This window comes from Crocodylus siamensis, chromosome 9 (assembly GCF_052110815.1).
Source record: "Crocodylus siamensis isolate JL-2025a chromosome 9, ASM5211081v1, whole genome shotgun sequence".
In the NCBI taxonomy this organism is placed as follows: Eukaryota; Metazoa; Chordata; order Crocodylia; family Crocodylidae; genus Crocodylus; species Crocodylus siamensis.
The window spans coordinates 70,637,911-70,657,665 of NC_143403.1; the positions used below are offsets into that span (position 1 = coordinate 70,637,911).

At 41.7% G+C, this 19,755-nt stretch overlaps 1 protein-coding gene across 5 annotated transcripts in view; it reads left to right on the forward strand.

Moving 5' to 3' along the window:
* The first annotated feature begins 319 nt into the window (after positions 1 to 319).
* The window catches only part of HECTD4 (HECT domain E3 ubiquitin protein ligase 4), a 109,000-nt gene continuing 89,564 nt past the window's right edge, over positions 320 to 19,755 (forward strand). For all 5 annotated transcript variants that reach the window (XM_090063984.1, XM_090063985.1, XM_090063988.1 and 2 more), the window contains exon 1: positions 320 to 697. In XM_090063984.1, coding sequence (XP_089920110.1) covers positions 530 to 697 — 168 coding nt within the window. In that variant the 5' untranslated portion in view covers positions 320 to 529. The remainder of the gene's footprint in view (positions 698 to 19,755) is intronic.

Sequence of the window (19,755 nt, forward strand, 5' to 3'; positions counted from 1 at the left end):
GTACGAAGGGTGTGTATGGGGGTGACAGGTGTTGTGCAAGGGCAGGCGCGTGGGGGAGGTTTTAGGGCCGTGTGGGGGTGTGCATGAAGGGTGTCAGCGGGCGTAGGGACAGGTAAGTGGGGGTACGAAGGGTGTGCAGGGGGTAGTGTGACAGGTGTTGGTGGCGTGGAAGGTGCGAGAAGATTTGGGGGTGGGTGTGAGGGCAGGTGTGAGGAGACGGGGGGTGGGGGGGCGCCCTTAGGCGGACCCGCGGGGCGGGGCGAGGCGAGGGAGGGGGCATTGTTCGCGGCGCGGTGCATGCTGGGCCGCTGGGCTCCAATATGGCGTCGCGCTGTCACCCGTGTGTGTGAGGGGGGAGCGGAGCCAGGCGCTGCGCCCCGGGCTTGGTGGTGCCGGCAGACCCAGCCCCCCGCCCTGGGCCCCGCACCCGCCATGTGGGGGTAGCGGCCGCTCCCAACCTGCCCCGCCGCCCACCTGCCACTCCCGCCCCCCCCCCCGTCGCCCGCCCGCCCGCAGGCAGCGCCGGATCATGGGGTCGCCGGCGGGCGCCTCGGCCGCGGCCGCCGACTCGGCGCAGTGGCTGTCGGTGAAGGAGGAGACCATCTTCCTGCACGACGGGCTCATCCGCGTCACCGACCTGGCCGAGCTGCCCAGCGAGATCGCCGGCGTGGCCGAGCCTGCTGACACCGAGCTGGAGGTGAGGCGGCGCCCGAGGCGGCTGGGCCCCGGGTAGGGGCAGCAACTGAAGGCCCGGGGGGGCGGGGAGGAAGCGGAAGGCTGAGGAAGATGTGGGGTGGGGAGGGGGCTGGAGTCTGGGGGGGGGTGGGGAGGGGATGGAGAGAGAGGAGGGTGCTGGGAGTGGGAGGAAGCTGTAGTCTGAGGGAGATGAGGGTGCTGAGGCAGGGGAGTGAAGGGAGGGGATGGGGGGCAGGAGGAAGCTGAGGGGTGGGGGTGCTGGGAGGGGGGCTGCAGGGAGAGGTGAGGATGAGAGGCCTGGGTGGGAGAAGATAGTGAGGATGTGGAAAGGGGGGGACTAAGAGGAAAAGGTTGACTTAGGGGAGCCTGGGAAAGATGCAGGGGACCTGGGAGATGACTCTGGGCTAGGGAGAGGCAAAACCATCTGCTTGTTTCCAGCCCATTTCTGGTAAAGGGAGTGAAGTGTTTTTGTTTTGGTTTTTTTTGTGGTGGGGGGGGGGAGGGGGATGAGGAGGGAATGAAGATGGAGGGATCAGAGCAGTTCCCCTTGTTTTGACTGTTTCAGCAAGGCCCTGGCACATTGGCTTTCTTATTTATGCTTCTTCTGATTTTTACTTTTTTTTTCTGTGCTAATGTAAAATCAGCTGGTCTCACTGTAAAGCACCTCTGATGCTTGGGGGGTGGGGGGTGGGGTCTATGTGCTGTATCTCAGTGGCTGATAAGGATGGTTATTAAAGGGTGAGGGGAGCAGCTAGAGTTTGTATCATAGCTTCCCCCCCTCCCACAACTGGTGGTGGCTCTCCTTGTACAGCTGCATGTATTTGTATCTTATGTAATAAAGATGTGCATCTTATCTTATTGGGGAGTGGGGGCTGTCACTGATCGAAGATTGCATCTTGTCTGTAGACTGCACCTTTTTTTCTGTGTGCCTCTTTGCTTCCTCACCCCGCCCTCTCCCCCCGGCAATGTGGCTTGCAATGACACAGGGTCTTTGTCAGAGAAGCTGAATGGTGTGAGCTGAGAGGGGATGGTTCAGCAGTAGCTTTATCTGTGTGCTGGAGTAGGTGACAGATATTTAGGCCACAAAAAAAAAAACATTTAGTAAGGCTGTGGCTATTAAGCGGGGTGTTGCCAGGAAGAACCCATGAGCCATGGCAGGTGCAGCAGCCTGCAATCCCGACAATAACACTGGATGTTGGGGACAGGAAGCTGAATCTGGTGTTTATGAAAACTCCTTCCAGCTTTATGTAGCAAGGGAAGATGATCATTTTTGCTGACTCTGCCTTTTTCTCTCCTGTACAAGATGACACTGAGGGTGGGTCTAGGTAGCACTGACTGGGTACCATGAAATGCATGTATGTTGGCACAAATCTCAGGAGTAGGAAGGGAAACTCTTATGATGGATGACTTATCTGCTTGTCTATATTAATGAGGGGAAAAAAAGGTAGGGGTTCTTCTCTTGTGATCAGAGTACCTTTTGACTATTCATTGCAGCTTGTATTCAGAAATTGATTTGAACCCCATCATGTACTTGTGGAGGGAGTAGTGGCCAATTCTGATCACTGTAGTAGAGATCTAGTCATGTCCACAACATTCCTATGTGTTTATTTCCTCAGACAGTGGTAAAGGCTTTACGCTCTTCCCCTTGAAAAATCCTAAAAATGATAATTTATTAAACTGGATCTAAAATCTTTTCCAGCTTGGATTTTGACAATCAGGGCTTTATCCTTGGAATTTTAACTTATAAATTTTACATATGGTGTTAACCTGCCCTAAAATTTTAAGAATTGGGGAAATGAAGCGTTGTGTTGTCCTCTTCTTTCTTGGGAAGAGAGTGGTTTATCAGTTTGGTACCAATTGTACAGAAAAACTCTGCAATTGGCAAAGAATGCGGATGTTGCATATGCTTTCATTATGAAATGTGGAAAGCAGCTCTTTTCTACAATATCTTTTTTTGCTTTGATATGTCATCTTAAATTGGGGAACATTGAGACACTAATGTTGCTCATAATGCCATAAAATCTTCAAGACCACAGACTGAAGAAAATATATCTGATTTTTTAAAATTCTGTTTGTACAACAAGTGTGAAGATTTAAATGTCTCGTATTTGGATTTGTGCTGTTTCTAAAACTGTTGCAATCTCAAATGACTAATATAAATGTACAGTACTCTGCTTACAACTTCTATTGTGCATTTTATATGCTGCTCTTGTGTTTTCCCTGTAAACTGGAATGGCTTTGAGGGAGCCATTTTGTACCAATAGGTGAATATCTTTGAATTATTATTTTTCTTAACTGGAGCTATGTACTCAATTAGTAGATCAGAAAGCTCATTTGGACTATCACTTAATTTTCTCAACTACGTATCCAGCACATCTTTAAAACTGGTGTAATATGTATCTCTTGTGAGGGGTGATTAGGTAGAGGGAAGATGCGCTGCTGCACTGTTTTGACCAATCAACTCTTCTTTATTATGTTTGTAAATTTGTCAAGGACACTCAGGACTCTGGATGGGTGTCTGGTATGTGATTTTTTTGGATTAAACAAATAATATAAATAAATGGATGTGTTGTATTCCAAAAGTGTCACTCTGGTCTGTTAAACTCTCCTTGCATGTTTGTCAGAAGAAAATATTTTGGATTCCCCAGTATGTTTGTTTTTTCTTTTTTTTTTATTTAGAGTTTTCCTCTTTCAAAACAAAACAGGAAATACAAGAGAAGTCTGACACGCTAACATCATGACAGAAAGGAATGCTCTTTAAATGGAAGGCCATGAAATACCTTACTGTCCCATGAGGAAAAAATACATTCTTACAATATCTTTTAATTTTAAGGACTACTGAAACATTTAAGTGTTAGTAGCTAAATGAAATTTAGAACTCCATACATGTGCAAGGTACTTATGTACTACATTATTCAAAGTACACTAATATTTTTGTACTGAAATGCTTATTAAAGCCAAAGTGACCAGTCTTGATGGTGAAGCCCTCTACTCCCAGAACACATGCAGCACGTTAACATGGTCTGTGAACTTTCCCACCAATGTTCTTAAACTCTCATGTAAAGAAGAAATAGAAGTTTGAGGTACAGTCACTCCTTTGTCTCCCTGACACTAACAAGGTGTCAGCAGTTAAAGTTGTGATGCCATCAATTGTTTACTAGGGTCTTGCTCTAGACTACTTGATGGGCTGTGTGAAGAAAAGAAAAAGTAGTCATCAGATGATAGTGCTTGGTGTCAGGCTGATTAAATTTTAAATGCTTGATGTGTGTTCCTGGTTCTTTCTTCCCATATGAACTAACATCTGGAGGAGGGGTTGAGGCCTGCCCTTCTATGTCAGCTGGTCAAGGGGGGCCTTGCTTCCATGGGTAAAGACCAGAGAACAGCATACTTGGAGCATGCCTCCAGTATTTGTCAGTGACTTGAATCCAGGAACTGTTCATGTTCCAGGTTTAACTTATGGCAGGTTCAGTTTCCATGAAACACCACTCGCTACAGAACTTATACCAAATAAAGCAGTGAGAGGGAAGGTGGGTTGTGAGATGAAGAAGAAAAAAACTGTCCCACTACAATTTTAATTCTCCCACAGGTTAAATTTTACATGTCTAACTTAGGGATGTAAATACTGTTAAAAAAAAGATCTGTTTAACCTTCTCCAATTATATCAGTTAAAAAGTTAACTAGTACCTCATGCCTTGTTTAGTGACCTCCAGCAAGAATAGGCCCAGCCCCTTACGTCTTCATCATGTGCCAGACACTGTGTGGGCTCCCGGCCTTTGGTAGGGAGTCACAGGCAGTGGGTGGCAGGTGCAGCTGAGCATCTAGGGAGTGCTGTTCAGCTGCAGAGCCGTGGCTTCCCCTTACCCTCATGGGCAGGGGCTGCAGACCTCTCCTATGTCCAGGCCCTACCACCACAGGGAGGGAGGAAGGTGTTGGACACACCATGGTGGGTCTGCCCAGCTGCCCCCTGCAGCTGCTATTCCCAGCAAGGTGATGGTCTTCTTGCACTGCTGCTGCACTTATGCCACCATGGCCTGGACCTGGAAGACTCCTCTATGCTGCCAGGCTGGGCCTTCCCCAGCTCACCCCAGAGGTGGTTGAGTCCCAGTGGAGCAGCTTTGGCTGGGCATGCTGCATCCTTCCTCCCTCCTGCCCATGACTCTGGGGCTACTCAGGGCCTGGCCTATGCCTGAGGCAGAGCTGAGTGTGCGGCTGTTTCGGGCCAAGGCGGGGGTGTTGCAGTAGGTAGTGCTGGGTCTGAGGGGTCATCACAGGCCCCTCATGCGGTGAGGTTGGCCTTAGAGCATTGCAGAGGGGCAGCAGCTCTAGCCTAGGAGGCTACTGTTGCAGCCCTAATGTTCCTCCTAGGATTCCTGCTATGCTGCTGTAGCTAAGAAACACCCTGGTGCTGTGCTCACCACCTGAGGGGCTGGCAGCAACCCCTCAGTCCCAGCACTGCCTGGTCCAGCTGCCTCAACGCCAACTCAGGCTGAACCAGCCGTGTGCTTGGCCCCTCTTCAGGGCTGAGCCAGGTCCTGCACAGTTCCAGCACCATGGGCGGGAAGGGGAAGGACATAGTGTGCCTCACAGGGACTAGACCCCACCCTTTCCCTTTGGGAGGACCTAGCCAGGTAGTGCAGAGTGGCCTTCCATGTCCAGGCGACAGGACGTGGCAGGAGATGCAGGGAGCCCATCATCCTGCCTGGCCCTGCCACTGCAGGGGGACAGACAGACCCACTGTGGGCCGGGAGTCTCACTGCTGCGCCAGGGAGGCCCCTCCTGACCTCTGTGGAGGCCCTGGCACCTCCCTCCTTTCCTGTGCCTGGGGGATCCAGGCACAGGAGAGGTCTGCAGTCCCAGCCCCTGCTCCTGCCCATGGAGGTGAGGGGAAGCCCTGGCTCTGCAGCTAGGGAGGATCCCCTTATGGCTCAGCTGGACTTGCCGCCTTCTGCCTGCAGCTCCCCACCAGCAGCTTGGGGCCCATGCAGTGCTGGGAGCATGGTGAAGACAAAAGGGCCAGGGCTGTTCCTGTTGGAGTTCACTAAATGATAGAATTATAATTGTGGTTTAACTGTTTACATCCCTAGTCTAAATACCCAATTCCTGTATTTGGAGCTAGAAATTCAACTGCTGTACCTGCAGCCAGTCACCTACTTCCTTGGACTTGAATATCACTGTTGGGAGAGGCCACTGGACTGGTGGTGCTTTTCAGACTTCATAACCATATTTGAAAGATGATTTGGGGTGTTGAACATAGGGCTGACAGCTCTTAGTGTCTTCATCCTCCTTGCCAATGTCACTGCTTGTTGATGCTTGAATTGGCCATATCTAATTCTACTTGATCTCTGCTATTTTAGTTTAGCTTAGATTTGATTTGTCAACAATTAGCTTTCCAACCGAGCCAGGGTTGGGCATCCCAGAAAAGAAGGTGCTTATCTACCTTGACCTCAGACTAACAGCTAGCTACTTCTCTTCATCCCCAGAAACTGCCCCCTCCCCTCCCCAGCTATTCCTAGTTAATTAGAACTAGGCACCCTGTCCCTTTCTGCTGTGGGCTTAAATCTAGGAAAGCTCTGCTTCTCTGGGTGAGAACTGAGAAAGGGATGCTTGGAACAGGCACCAATCACCCTGTGCCAAGACCTGGGTAAGGAGTTCAGAACGGCATGCTTGCTATGCAGCCTGGATTCAGAAGCAGTGACATTGGCAAGGAGGATGAAGACACTAAGATGCACAAATAGCTCTATTAATCTTAGAGCTGTTGTTTCAGCTCTACTTATCCTCCTGGGGTGTCTTATTCAGTTGGGAACATCTCATTGAGATGAATGGACCACTTCACACCTCTCCTGTTCTGTAGATGTCTTTGTAGAGTTTCTTCTGGGTTCCCTAGACCCAGATCTGAGTGTGGGGACCCTGCAAGCCCAAGCCCTTCCTTGCTCCATTTAGTCCAGGCTTTCCTGACAGCCCCAAAGCCTGGTGATTTTCAGTCTTTTTCCACAGTGACCCTACCTCAGGTCAGAACCAGACCAGTGTAATAGGATTTCTGTGAGGCTCTTGGCTCCGTTTGTTAAATTTGGGGACTGCTGCCATAGCCCACCGTGCTTACCAGGAGTATAGAGTGACATGGTGGAGCAGACCCTGGTATGTGTGGTTGAAAGGAGATAGTAGCTTGGAGCTCTAGGAATATGGAGGGCATTTTAGAAGACAGGAAGCATTGATAGGAAAGTGAGAGCTTTTGAGGGTTTCTAAAGAATCAGAGTCATGAGCTGGGCTGTTTGTAGATGGAGGTACTGAGAAATAATATATAAACAAACAAACTAACAATGTACAACATCCTCAACTTCATTACAAAAGACTTGAAGTTGTCCAGTGGCGCCTTGTGGCTCTCCAGATTGTGTAGTGCTTAAAATTATTCTTTATTTGGTGATTTTTATTTAAAAGGTTTATAGTGTAAGACAGCTTTTGACTTTTAGCTCCTGGGGCATAGCTGCTTGTACATGCTGTGCAACTTGGTGCTTGAGTGAGATGTACAGGACCTCTCAGAATATACCTGCTTGTGCTTCCTTTAATCACAAGTATGGTGAGATACCAACAGAGGATCTTCTCCTCACCTCTGAAGGCCAGGGTCTCCCAGGTCTCACTGCAGTTCAAGTTCTTCTAATTTTTCTAATCCTGCCACCGTTCAGTACAGCTACACATAACACAGTCAGTACAGCTAGAGTGCCCCCACAAAGTGGCTGTTACCAGTTCAGCAAGGGCACAGTTAACCGTGAATTGGTATGTACTTTAACGTTTGAAAAAACAGATGTGAGTTTTGTTGAGTGTGGCATTCTGGAAGGGCATGAGGTGCTGGTGCTTAACCTCAACAATGCGTTAATAAAAAATTTTATTTTATTTTTTTTTAATCATCGCATAGATACAGAAGGTGGGTGGGATCTCCATTAGTGGGTTGTAGGAATAATACTCTGGTGAGGCAGAGAACACCCAAAGTACAGTGCTGGGATTTCTAGCTGGTTGTGAAATAGTTTTGGGTGTTCTCTTTCTTAATGTCTTCAGACTTAGGTGTCTCATAAATTTGAAGCTATAACCCATTTTGCGTTTTTTTTGGGAAGGGGGGAGCCATTTTGTCTTGTTTATTTCCTTAGCTGCTGAAAAAGGGGTGGTTCTCTTTTGGTATTTATAAAGTCTCTCCTTCTGTATTTTTGGATTCTCTTTCGTTCCAACTACTCCTGTATCTCCCTGCTGGCACCTCTAGCTTTCACAGGCAGGAGCAGCATGAAATCTTGAAAGTATCGCTGCTGCCCAGAAGAATGACATCATAGGATTAGTTCAATGCTGGGCTTCTGTTTCGAAGGTTATCTTTGCAACTATATGTACTAGTACTAGCAACTTTAGTCTCTTAAAAAAAGAAAGCTTAAATTTTCCAGTAGTTGATGCTGAAGACCCACTCACTCACTAGGGCTAGTTTTTAATTTGCTGCTTTATTGGATTTTTCAAAGCTCCAGTAATGTTCCTTCTCAGGGTCACTTTCATAATACAATTTGGGCTGGTCTCTCTAATGCTGGTTTGATTTAATCTCCAATATAGATGCTACTGTTACATGTTTTATATCACCAGTTATCTTAACATGGCTCAGGCCTGAATTATAAAAAATTGTATCTCTAAAAGGCACTGGTCCAGTTGCACATCAGTGGCCTGCATAACTTTAGCTTAAATTGTATTCTAAGTATCTAAGTACAGAAATATTAGAAACTATACCTTTAGGTCTGATTCTGCAAACGTCTGTTACCAAGCATATTGCTTATTGCCGACTTCAGCAATCAGTGCTATACACTGCAGTGTTTAAAGGATGAGGATCTGGATTTTTTTTCCTCCCCTCCCAGTAATTTCTATACAGAAATATAAATAATAGGAAAGGCTAAAGGCCCATTTGAATACAGAATCTCCCACAAAGCGTTTTCTTTTGTAACAATATTCGTATGCATTTCAAAATATGGCTGAAGGGTGGTGGGATTGTTAGTAGTATCATCATCATCATCATTATCAAATGGCATTTTGGCGTGACTTGTTTATTCCTTGCATGCACTCTAAAAGATATGAAAACTGCTTAGAATATTTGATTGTGTGCATACATTTTAATTATCTTTTTCTTATGCCATATTTCAAAGTGAGTGATTAAACTTCTGATGCTTCCACAGGGGAAAAATGGTTCACACTTTTAGCTGAGCTGTTAAAAAGACTTGCTTCTATATACAGCATAATATGATTCAGTAGAGGGTTTGAACAAGGGGATATGATTAAAGTATTTGACACAAAAATTGGAGCAATCTATAAACTCCTGATTTTAAATTGAGGATACCTACTGCTATGTGTAATATTGTAGTGGTTGAAAGACTTGTGTTAGGAACAATGGAACTTGGGATGACAATTTGTAGCAGCTTTTAAAAACGACATATTTTCAAAATCCAAATGCCAAATTACATATGTATACACATACATCAAATATGGAAGCCATGTACACAGTTTAGATATAGCAGTGCGCAGAATAATAATAAGGAAGTTTTAGGCAGCATTCTTATTAATAGGGCCAGAATTTTTCCCCCTTATTCAAGCTGAGTATTACTTTTCTCTAGGAGCTTTCTCTTTGAATAAGATTCAGTGGGACTGTTTGCATAGTAAAGTACTACTTAATATCTCTAAGCGTTGGAGACTCAGATTTACAGTTTGAGCTATTCGCGTTAATTTTGGAGTACCTCTGTATAAAATAAGCAATTAAAAACTTCATTGTTATACTCTGCTTGGTGTTTATAAAAATGAGTCTTACTTATTTCCTTGCATTTGGCTTAGGCAGTATGTATATACTGTCAAGTCTATTGGTTCGCGTGCCAGACTGAACTTTGTGCAGTAGTACTCTTATTAAAATGTCTGTTAAATGAGGAAGTAATCTAGCACCCAACATAAATTTAATTGAAAACTATTCTGTTATTTCACAGATGGAAGAAATTGAAGGTTGTAATCTAATTATAACTGAATAAAAACCAGCTATGCAAAGGTTTACATCTCCTTGTTATGACTAGGACTCCTATATATTCGAAATACCAGTAACTTGACTGAGGCTCTGCATTATGCATGCAACCTAGTACAATGTAATAATTGTACTAAAACATTCTGCAATACTAATAAGTAAGACACCCGACTGAAACATTTAAAGCAGGTTTCCAACATCAGAAACTCATATGATGATATAAAGGCTGTCCGTGCTTTCTTTTTTCTTGATTTTAATAGCAGCTGAGAACTGATCATGTATTTCTCTCAATAGGCAGGTTATAAGACAGCTTTGACATCGATTTTGCAAAATACCTTTGCAGCAGAGCAAAAGCTTCTTTGTTTACTGCTACATGAGCTGGGCATGTAATGATTTTAAAGTTTTGTAATGCTGATTCAACCGTTATTCTGAGAGTTTAAAAACTTTTAAAGCTAAACTACCAAATTTACATGAACCACATGTAGACACAAATAAGGATTCCTTTTTAGACACTTTCTAACTAGTCTTAATTGTCTTTCAAGCCAAATTATCAGATGAGTTCAATCATTTTTCAAAAGAAACCAAGAAACTCCTGTCCTTATGTAATATCTGGGAGACAAGTACATGGCCTTTTGTTCTTGTTAAACTCAGTGGGCAGTGCACATGCAATACTGGCCTGTCCAAGCACCAGTAATGCTAGACTCCTTGGTCTACAACTTATTTTCCATTTTCAAAGTGAATAAACAGACGTTTTACAAAGCCATCGCCAATTTTGGTATGATTGAGACCTGTACGTCCTATAATTAGAGTTTACAATGCCTCCTCTGTCAAAGGATATGAAAATCCTTCCGAAGTCATCCTTCTGTGGAACCGTAGCAGATTAAACACACATCAATAGAGATAAATCCAGACGTTTGGAACCTGAACTTTTTCAAATCTCAAAATCCAGTCACTGGAAGATTCTTGTGACAGACAATGGAAAGATAAAAACCACCTTTGTTGTGCTTCCATGGAGATAAATAGTGCAAAATGTTCTATAGCTTTTGTATTTCTAAATTCGTGCAACAGGCCATGGAAAAGATGAAAAAAAGAATATTTCTCTGACCATCAAGTGGTAGCAGTAAATAAAACCAATAATCATTTTGAGAACAAATTGTTTCAAAAGTGCCAGAGTTCACTGCAGCCTAAAAAGTACCCATTGTGCTTCTCAGATGCTTCAACCCCGTAATTTTTTTCCAGCTATAATCTATACACAGCATATTTAACCAAACTACTAAAAAATACTTAATGAGTACTAGACAGATTGGTCTAGATACTGCTCTTCAGCTGTCTTCATCTAAATTGTTATGGACTTTGAACACATTTATCCATGGAAATACTGAAGCATTTTTATAGCTGACTAACCTCTTCTTCTGAAAGGGGTGGCCAATCTGTGGCATAGGTGCCACAAGTGGTACAGGCAACTTCTGTGCGTGGTGCATAGAAGATCAGGGAGGGGGCAGCCATCACAGTGGCTGATAGGACTGGGAGCAGAAAGCAAAGTAGCAAATTGAGGAGGGAGCACAGGGAAGGAAGTAGAAAACAGAGCTGCAGATGGAGCCAGGGAAGGGGATTGGAATAATCCTTGGGGAGCTCATGGGTCTTATTTGTGGCACACCTGCCAGAAACATTAGGCTGGAGGGACTAACCTATGCACAGCCAGCATGGGTTTTGAATCTAGTAAAAAGGGGAAGGAGATCATGTTTTAGCATCTTCTTCCAAGATAATTGTACCATGGAGCTCATTCTTTGTGGTGAAATTTCATGTCTGTGGGGAAGATATTGCCTGAAAGCTGGACTAAAAGCTGTACAGTACATCTGAACATTTGAGTTATGCATCATTCATTTTCTTAGACAATGTGAGACCCAGATGAGCAGTCGTGTAGTTAGTAGTGCATTGTTAATGCAGAGTATGACAATGAACGTCAGAGCCAGTAAGAGCATGCTAGAACCGTGGCAAGCTAAAAAAGAATCCTGTTTCCTTTCTAGGGCAGTTAGCTTCAGGGTAGTTGTCTCATTCTGTCAAAGAGCTCCCTCCCATGGGGCCATGTCATTGTCCCTGTGGCATGTGCTCAGTTCAGCTAGTAGTGCATTGAGTGACCAATTTCCACATACGGGCAGAATATGATTCCTGATTTAGTGCTGGGCAATGGATTTTGCCAAAGTCTGGGATCTAAATTCTTCATGGTGTCACAGACACTTTTAGCTTCCAGCAGAATCTCCTGCTGTAAGTCATCGTGAACTACATTGTCAGTTTTTTCCCAAAGACCTATATATTAGTTAACAAAAAAAAGAAAGAAAAGAATTAGCCTTTCAAGACTGGAATTTATTACAATAGTGTAAAGATTGAGTCATTTATGCTTATATGAAAAGATTTTACTAGTTCTGTAAGAAGTATTCCAACCATTAACTAGTGCGAGTATTTAGACTGCCTATCTGGATTACAGTACAACATATGTTTTACTGAGGACCTCAGGTATTCCACTGTCATTATTGAAATTGCACACCTAATTTCCCAGACTTACTTTTTTATTAAATTGCTGTTTCTCTTTTATGAGTATATACATTACAAGTTTCCACTATCTGAGCTGGGCATATGCTCAGAATAAATGTATTAAGTGTATTCTACACGGAGTTTAGAATTATGGCTTGCTGCTTTACTGTGGTTTCTAGCCTGTGTTGTCAGAAATGGCAATAGGCAAATGTACTGGACTGTAGCATGCTGACGGAAACCAGAGGTCTGAAGGTTGAGTGTGTGTCCAAAATGTTTTGGAGCAGGTGATATTTCCTATCTACAGACATGGCGGTATTTAGTTTGCAAAAGTTTATGAAAGTCTTGCATTTTTATTGTAGAGCAGTCTGGAACTTAGCATTCGCTTTTTCCTACTAGACCTTTTTTTTTTTTTTTAAAGAATAAAGGACCACGAATAGTGTCTGTCTGTCTACATGTGTGTAATATATACATAAATAAATATGCTTGATACTATATAAAGTATATAATACATATAGTATAACTCTATATATTCAGATACTTTCAAGTATATGCTTTATACACTATATAATGTATACTGTGTATTACTTAAGCAGTATTTAAATAAACATTAATAATAATTACTATTATACTATTATAACATTTGAAAACATAAATAAGTTGAAATAAACTAACTATGGTACTTTTATGGGTTGGGGGGGAAGTAGTATGAGCTCTTTAATGTCCATAAGTAGTACAGAATCTGCTTTTCTCTTCAACAGGGACATCTTTAGTAGCACTTTGGTCCTTATTCCTTTGCTGAGGTGTAGGTGTAGCATTCTACTGGAACAAATAGTGCCATATACTGAATGGGCACTTTTAAAATGTTTTTTTTATATAGACATTTGGCTGATGAAGTCATGTGCAGTCCCCTGGTGTCACATGGTTGTAGGGTTTAACATGTTAAAGAGAAAATGTGTATTATTTTCTGTAAGCCATGCTATTATGTTAGCAGTTGTAGCATATCATATCATTAGAGCACTTTGAAAGCTTGTGTTAATTCATGATGCAGGAATTTTCTATATGAAGATCCTTAGATTTGTATGTTACAGACATAAAAAGCTTTTTCTCTTCAGTCTGCAGAAATATGTCTACAGGTGATGTGAACTCATCGAGTCTATTAATGCTTATTACATGTGACACTTGAGCATCACACTTAATATGGTGAAAAATGTCTAGAAATTACATTTAGTACCTTCTCTCACTAGAGAAAGTAACTCCGTTGCTTTGTTTTATTTATAGTCTTTATCGTTTTTTATAATCTGTTTTTTAAGGCAAGGAAAAGCAGTTATTACCCTCTGTGGCATTTTGAATAGAAGGCCATTGAGCTCCAATTCCTTCCCTTCCTTTATTTTAATGGTGTTAATTGGAGGATTCTAACTGCTGATGTTCTAAAGGTACCTGGGATTCTTGTTCACTTAAAATGGGTTTACTCTCTTGATACAGACATAAAGCCAACTACCATCAATGAGAGAACTGAGTAAGCCAGGATCTATGAAGACTAGGAAAATGTAGTATTTTTGCACTGCATCAGGAAAAAGTCCAGCTATGGTTATCTGCACTCACAGGGTATTGCTGGCTGCAGAATTACAGGGGTCTTGCTTTGCTATAGTTCATTGCCCCAGAAGTATAATCTCTGTTGTACACTGGGAGGTACAGCATTCTCTAGGTTTTGGGGAAACTACAGAAGCGTTGCAATGCCTAAAAACAAATGTCGGCGAAGGGAAAAGCACAAGATCAACCTCTGTGTAATGCATCATTGTGCATGTTTTGGTGGCTGTTTTGGTAATAGAGAACTATAAAAATACATACTGCCAGTGCCATAAACACAAGTGATAGTTTTGATGTAACATCATATTTCCCTTTGTGTATATCAATTCTGTGTTCTAATTCAAGTCATTAATATGTAAGTTCAAGTCATTTATAATGTTCCATCTGAAGTGGGAGGAGCAGGGGAAAAAACAGCTTTTGGAGATTATAATTTAGATTACACAGTTTTTTTCACAAGTTTACTAATAAATAATTTAATGAGAAGATGGCTGTTAAAAGCTTAATCTTCACACAGTCTTTGTCTCTTTCTTCAACATTGTGTAAAACCCTTTCAAATAACATCCTTCCTTTCTGCTTGGTGTTATTTGGCTTAGGACATTAATCAGCTTCTTGTACCAGGCTGAGATAAAAAATCTGATCGTTTCTCTTAATGTCAGGAGACCAGTAGCCCCAGTATCCATTTGTATCTGCCATCACTAAAAATGTCTTGAAACACCATTCCAGCTGGTATTTGAGAGTATGAAACTGATGTTCACAGAAGAGTTGGTTTAGTTTTCAGTCAAATTTCAAATTATCAGTGTCATACCAGACTAAATAGGGCAGTAGTTGATTGAAGCTGCTACTCAATAATGTCTTTTTATGTGGCTGTTTTACTTGCTTATAGCTTAGGTTTCAAACATGTCCCCCAAATAGATGTCTTAGTGTACACATTATTTAACAAAACATATAGGTATCCAACGAAAGGCACCCCTCAATATAATAAAAGGCAGTGCAGTTGGGGAGGAGCCGTATGTGACAGTGGGGAGGCTCCAAACATCTGTTAGTGTGCTGACTTATCCCATCACCTTTTTGCCAAAGGTCCATGAACGAGTTACTGTATATCAGCTGCTCCACAGTTACTGCCCGTTTGCGTGCCCTTGTCCTGCAGTACATGAGCTTAACACCCAGTGCCTCCTTCATTAAGCACTAAAGCCAGGTACAAATGTTACACGTATACTGGGATAAATGATTGGAAACTGGTCTACAGCTATAATCAAACAAAAGGTCAGCACACATAGGTTTAAAAGTAGCGAACTTGGTCTAAGATGGACCCGGATTGATGTGGTGTCAGACTTAAATGATTTAGATTAGGCCAGTCTGTCAAACTTCTGGACCAGATCTAAGAGCCAAAGCAGACAGCTCCAGAACCACGTTTAGATCTTACTCGGGGTTGCCTAGTAGTTCTGGGCTCAGTCAGTAAAACATTCCTCAAGATATAACTTTTGTCACGAGCCACACAATTCAATGAGCAGGGTACTGGACTGGGAATCAGGAGACAGATGTTCCTACCCCTTGCTACTGACATGCTTTGTGACCTTATTTAAAACACTTCAGTACTCTCTGTTTCTTTTCCTGCTCTCTGTAGGAAAAAAATACACTTTTGCTTCTTGTGATGGCTGTCATTTCCTTAGGGTGAGAGCTTTGTTTGTGCAGGATCTGCTGTAGTGAAGTGTCAGTCTCAGTTGAGAGTCAAGGTGCAGCTCTAATACAAATACACCTTTGTGTAACATTCCCATTTTTCTGTCTATTCTGTAGGAACGTGATGTTCCTCTTCACTTGCTATTTCAAAGATTCTGGATTCCTTTTCCACATGAGCAGTTGTTTTAATTGTCAAAGAGAGATGTGATCCCATAAGAGAGGTGAGGAGATATGTTCAGTTGTGAATAGCTGTAGCGTAGCCATTTTTATTTCAAATGTGATTCATACTTGGAGAACTTAAGTGTTTAAAAAGCTTATCTTGATTAAAGAAATGAAGCCTTGAGGTCAAACTGCTGGATCTGTATACAACTTTTTTTTGGCACGTTGCATTTAAGAATTTGTACGTACCTGTTCTAAAATGTGGTAGTATGGTGTTTCTTAGCATCTCCAGCATTCATTTGTTTCATGTGTCCCTCCTCCTCCCCACCCCACACCTATTCACCCCCATTCTTTTGAGTTTTTCTGGGGACAACATCAGTTGTATTCCGTTAAGTGGGATTCTGAAACTTAACAGCAATTGGGCAATGTGTAATGCATCCCGTGATCTTAAAGCTCAGCTTTTGTCTGAACATCATTTTAATGAGTTCCTCTTGCAGCAGTAGACCATGCTGTGCATATTTCTTTTCTAGCTCCTCCCTAAACAGCAGACTATGCCTGTGGCTCAACTTCATGTTTTCACTTCAGTAGTTCTGCTGCAATTGTTTACAGTGGAGAAAATAAAACCTTCTGCTAGCTCTCTTCATAAGCATACTAAGCAAGTCTTTAATGCCTCTTCTCCACTAATAACTTAAATGCTAATAACTTGTGCTTACAAGAGGTGCTGAGCAGACACTCTTGGAAACTGCTGTCCCAAGCATGTCAGGTGGGATGAGGTCTCCTCACACTTCCTGTGTGTTAGACTTCGGGTGTCCTTGTAGAGAGAGGCCTGAACCGCAGGGATCGCTATCCTGGGTTCTGTGGGTAAGGTAGGCGCTGGATGGAAAGCTATGTTCGGAGGGGTTGTCTGCACACCCCATCTCGTCCCTCTCATCCTCTCTCTCCCTCTTTCCTGAACATACATGATGATACAGCTGCATTGCCACATGACTCCTTTTGATTGTCCATAGCAAGCAAGCAGGCATATCCATTCGTACACCATCGGGACCTTTTCCTAGTAACTGCCTTTTGTATGTCTGTTTAATTCAAGTAAACTGAGTCTGCCTTGGTTCACCAGGTTTTGGCCCAGTAGTATCCTGGGTCACACTATACTTTGGGTTTTTTTCCTTATTAACTGGGTCTCCTAATTGAGGTACTGATTTGTGAAGAGAGGCTTAATCATTTTCTAGCAACCTAGTCTAAAGTTTTCAGTTGATGGGAAAAATGCAAAACTCGGGAAGTTTTCTTTCGGTGCACCTGAACATCTTGAATCTGTGTTCTTTAGTTTGATTTAAGTTATTGAATTAGAGTATAAAGCCTCATAAAACATCTCTTTGTAGTGAAAATGTTTCTGAATTAAAAATTCCATGTAATGAGAATGCTCTTTGAACTTTTCTCTAAAAAATGCAACCAGAAAAAAACCAAACAACATAACTCGTCAGGATGTTTTTAAAATTCTGCTATGTATATGGAGGAAACATCTTTCCCTATAGGCTACACACAACTATGCACATGGCATTTTTAAACTAAACGTGTATTTCTCTAGTAGACCACAGTGTCCCTAAACAAATGTAATGCCATTTAAAGTTTACCAATACTGATCCTACCAGTTACGGAAATTTTGAAGGTAATTAAGTCCTTATGTTATAAAACCTGTAAATTCTTTTGCAAAATCCTTTTTTTTAAAAAAGAAGCAAATCTCAAGTTATAACTTTGGCATAGATACAGTCCATTCGTAGTCAAGTGTGTGTTGCAAAATACCAGGAGTATCATTTTTTCAGTTAATGAATTGGTCTGAGGTCTGTGTGCAAGTGGTGCAAAAGAGCAAGACCAAGCAGGTGCCTCCATTTCTGTTTGACTGGAGAATAAATAGTCCATAAATGACCAGGAGAATGATACATTCAAGGTAGGGGGCTATGTACAAGCTAATGGTTCCACTGTCACTTTTCTAAGCATCCAAGTAAAGAATTCAGCGAAAGTCTGGGACCTTAGGAATCTGAAAACTAGCAAAAAGAAACCCTTATGCATTTGATATATATTGCTTTAAAGGGAGAGCTCTTAAGTTAGCTGAGGACTGTCCTAGAAACCTTCCTCATGAATTGATGCACTTTAGTAGATGTACACCATAAGTGCCTTAAAGAAGGATCGGATGCGTAAGTGCAGACATATATAGCAACCTTTTGAGATCCATGATCAGAGACCATCAAATAAGCAGTGATATGAGGCAGCCCTGTGTTTAATACCAGTACTTTGTCATCAGGTATTAATTCCTATCATCAGCTTTTATTACTTTGTTAGAAGAAAACTATATTTTCACTTGGTCGATCTTTGGACTTTGGTTCAGAAGACTTGGGGCCAGATCTTGAGTATATATAAAACAGCCTAGCTCTCACACCAGCTGAATATTTAGTTTAGGATTTTTCGAATATAGGAATTAAAGTATGACTAATATAAACGGTCACAATTGAGTGAAAGACAGCTTCTAGATGAGTGCCAGATTTCCAATGTTGAACTAACCGGAGCCAAATAGTCCATATCAAAAAAGCTAAAAATCGCATTATAGCAAGTAAAAACACCCATTTTTTACATTAATTAAGCTAAAAATAGGCATTCTGCATGATTATTAGAAAGACTGTATAACATGCTGTTTTAATAACTGTCTAGAGGTACTTGAGCTCTGACACAATTGTTTTTCTAATTAAAATATTGCTAGCTGTGATTATAAGATTCAGTAAGAATATTGTTAGTTGACTGGCCCGGTACAGTAAAATGAAAGGAATACTGATCCTAAAAGATGATCTTAAAATATGTTAAAGATAACACCTTTAGGCTATTAAATCTGAGAGTGTTTTGTTTGGGTTTTTTTTTTTTTTTAAATAGTAGCTTTAAGTAGACATGACCTGCATGGGGTTGTATTCTCCTACTGGCTGAAGGTAGACTTGTTACTCATTATCAGTTTTGAAACAAAGGACAGGATTCTCAGTTGCTAAGAACAATCATACTTCTATTGATGTTCACCATAAATATAACCTAAGAATTACAGCAAAAACTTTTTAAAATCAGTTCCCTCCCTTATTCTTTCCCCTGTTTCCTTTATTTTATTTTCTACCAAGTATATAGCAAGTGGTTGTGACTTTCATGGGACTGTGCTTTTGGAAATATTTTAAACTGTATTAACAAGGACAATATTAATGCATAAAATTTAACTTTTTGGTCAAATTTAGATGGTTTAAGGTTAAACTGCTTTAACTCTACCACTGTGATGAGTGGATGCTGTTACACTGATTCAGTTTATGACCATATATATATAAGACTGGAAAGAAGCTATATCTGTACAAGGCACATGTATATAATGGTATAAATGCATCCTACAAGTTTGTACTAGTATTGCTAATTTAAGGAGAAACATTGAAACCTCAACAGAAGTGGTTATACTGGTTTAAAAAAAAAAAAGCTGTATAGACCAGGCTTAACTAAACCTAAGGAAATACAAGGTTACAGTCATAGCTGTTAAAAACTTCTTATGTAATGCTTATTGTATGCCTTATGTATGTATTTGTTGTGCATTTGTGGCATTAATGTACAGGAGACACATTTTGGGATCTCCACACTTCCATAACTTTATTAACTATGCTGTGTCATTGCAGTGTTTTCTTTTTTTAAGTTTGAAGTCTATTGCACAGTCCAGCTGAAATCAGTAATTTTGTACACGTGCAGTTATTGTAGAATGTAGGTCACTCTATCTATAGAGCCTCTTTTAAAGGTAGTCATCCTACACAATGATTACATCGTTAGATAGTCTCATTATTCCTTTCACAGGCTCCTTTCTCATTATTCCTTTCATAGGGTAATCTTTTGATAAAACCTAACACGATCCCAAATGCAGTCTTAGATATTCCTTTCCATTCCATACAAGTTTGAAAATGTTTATACTCCACTGAAATTAGACTGTTTCACTAGAGACCTTAGGATGCAGTGCTTTCAGAAATTAGACAGGTTATAAAAGGGTAAGCCTTTGTTAGCTTTCCTAGAAGGGGGAAGGTAACAAA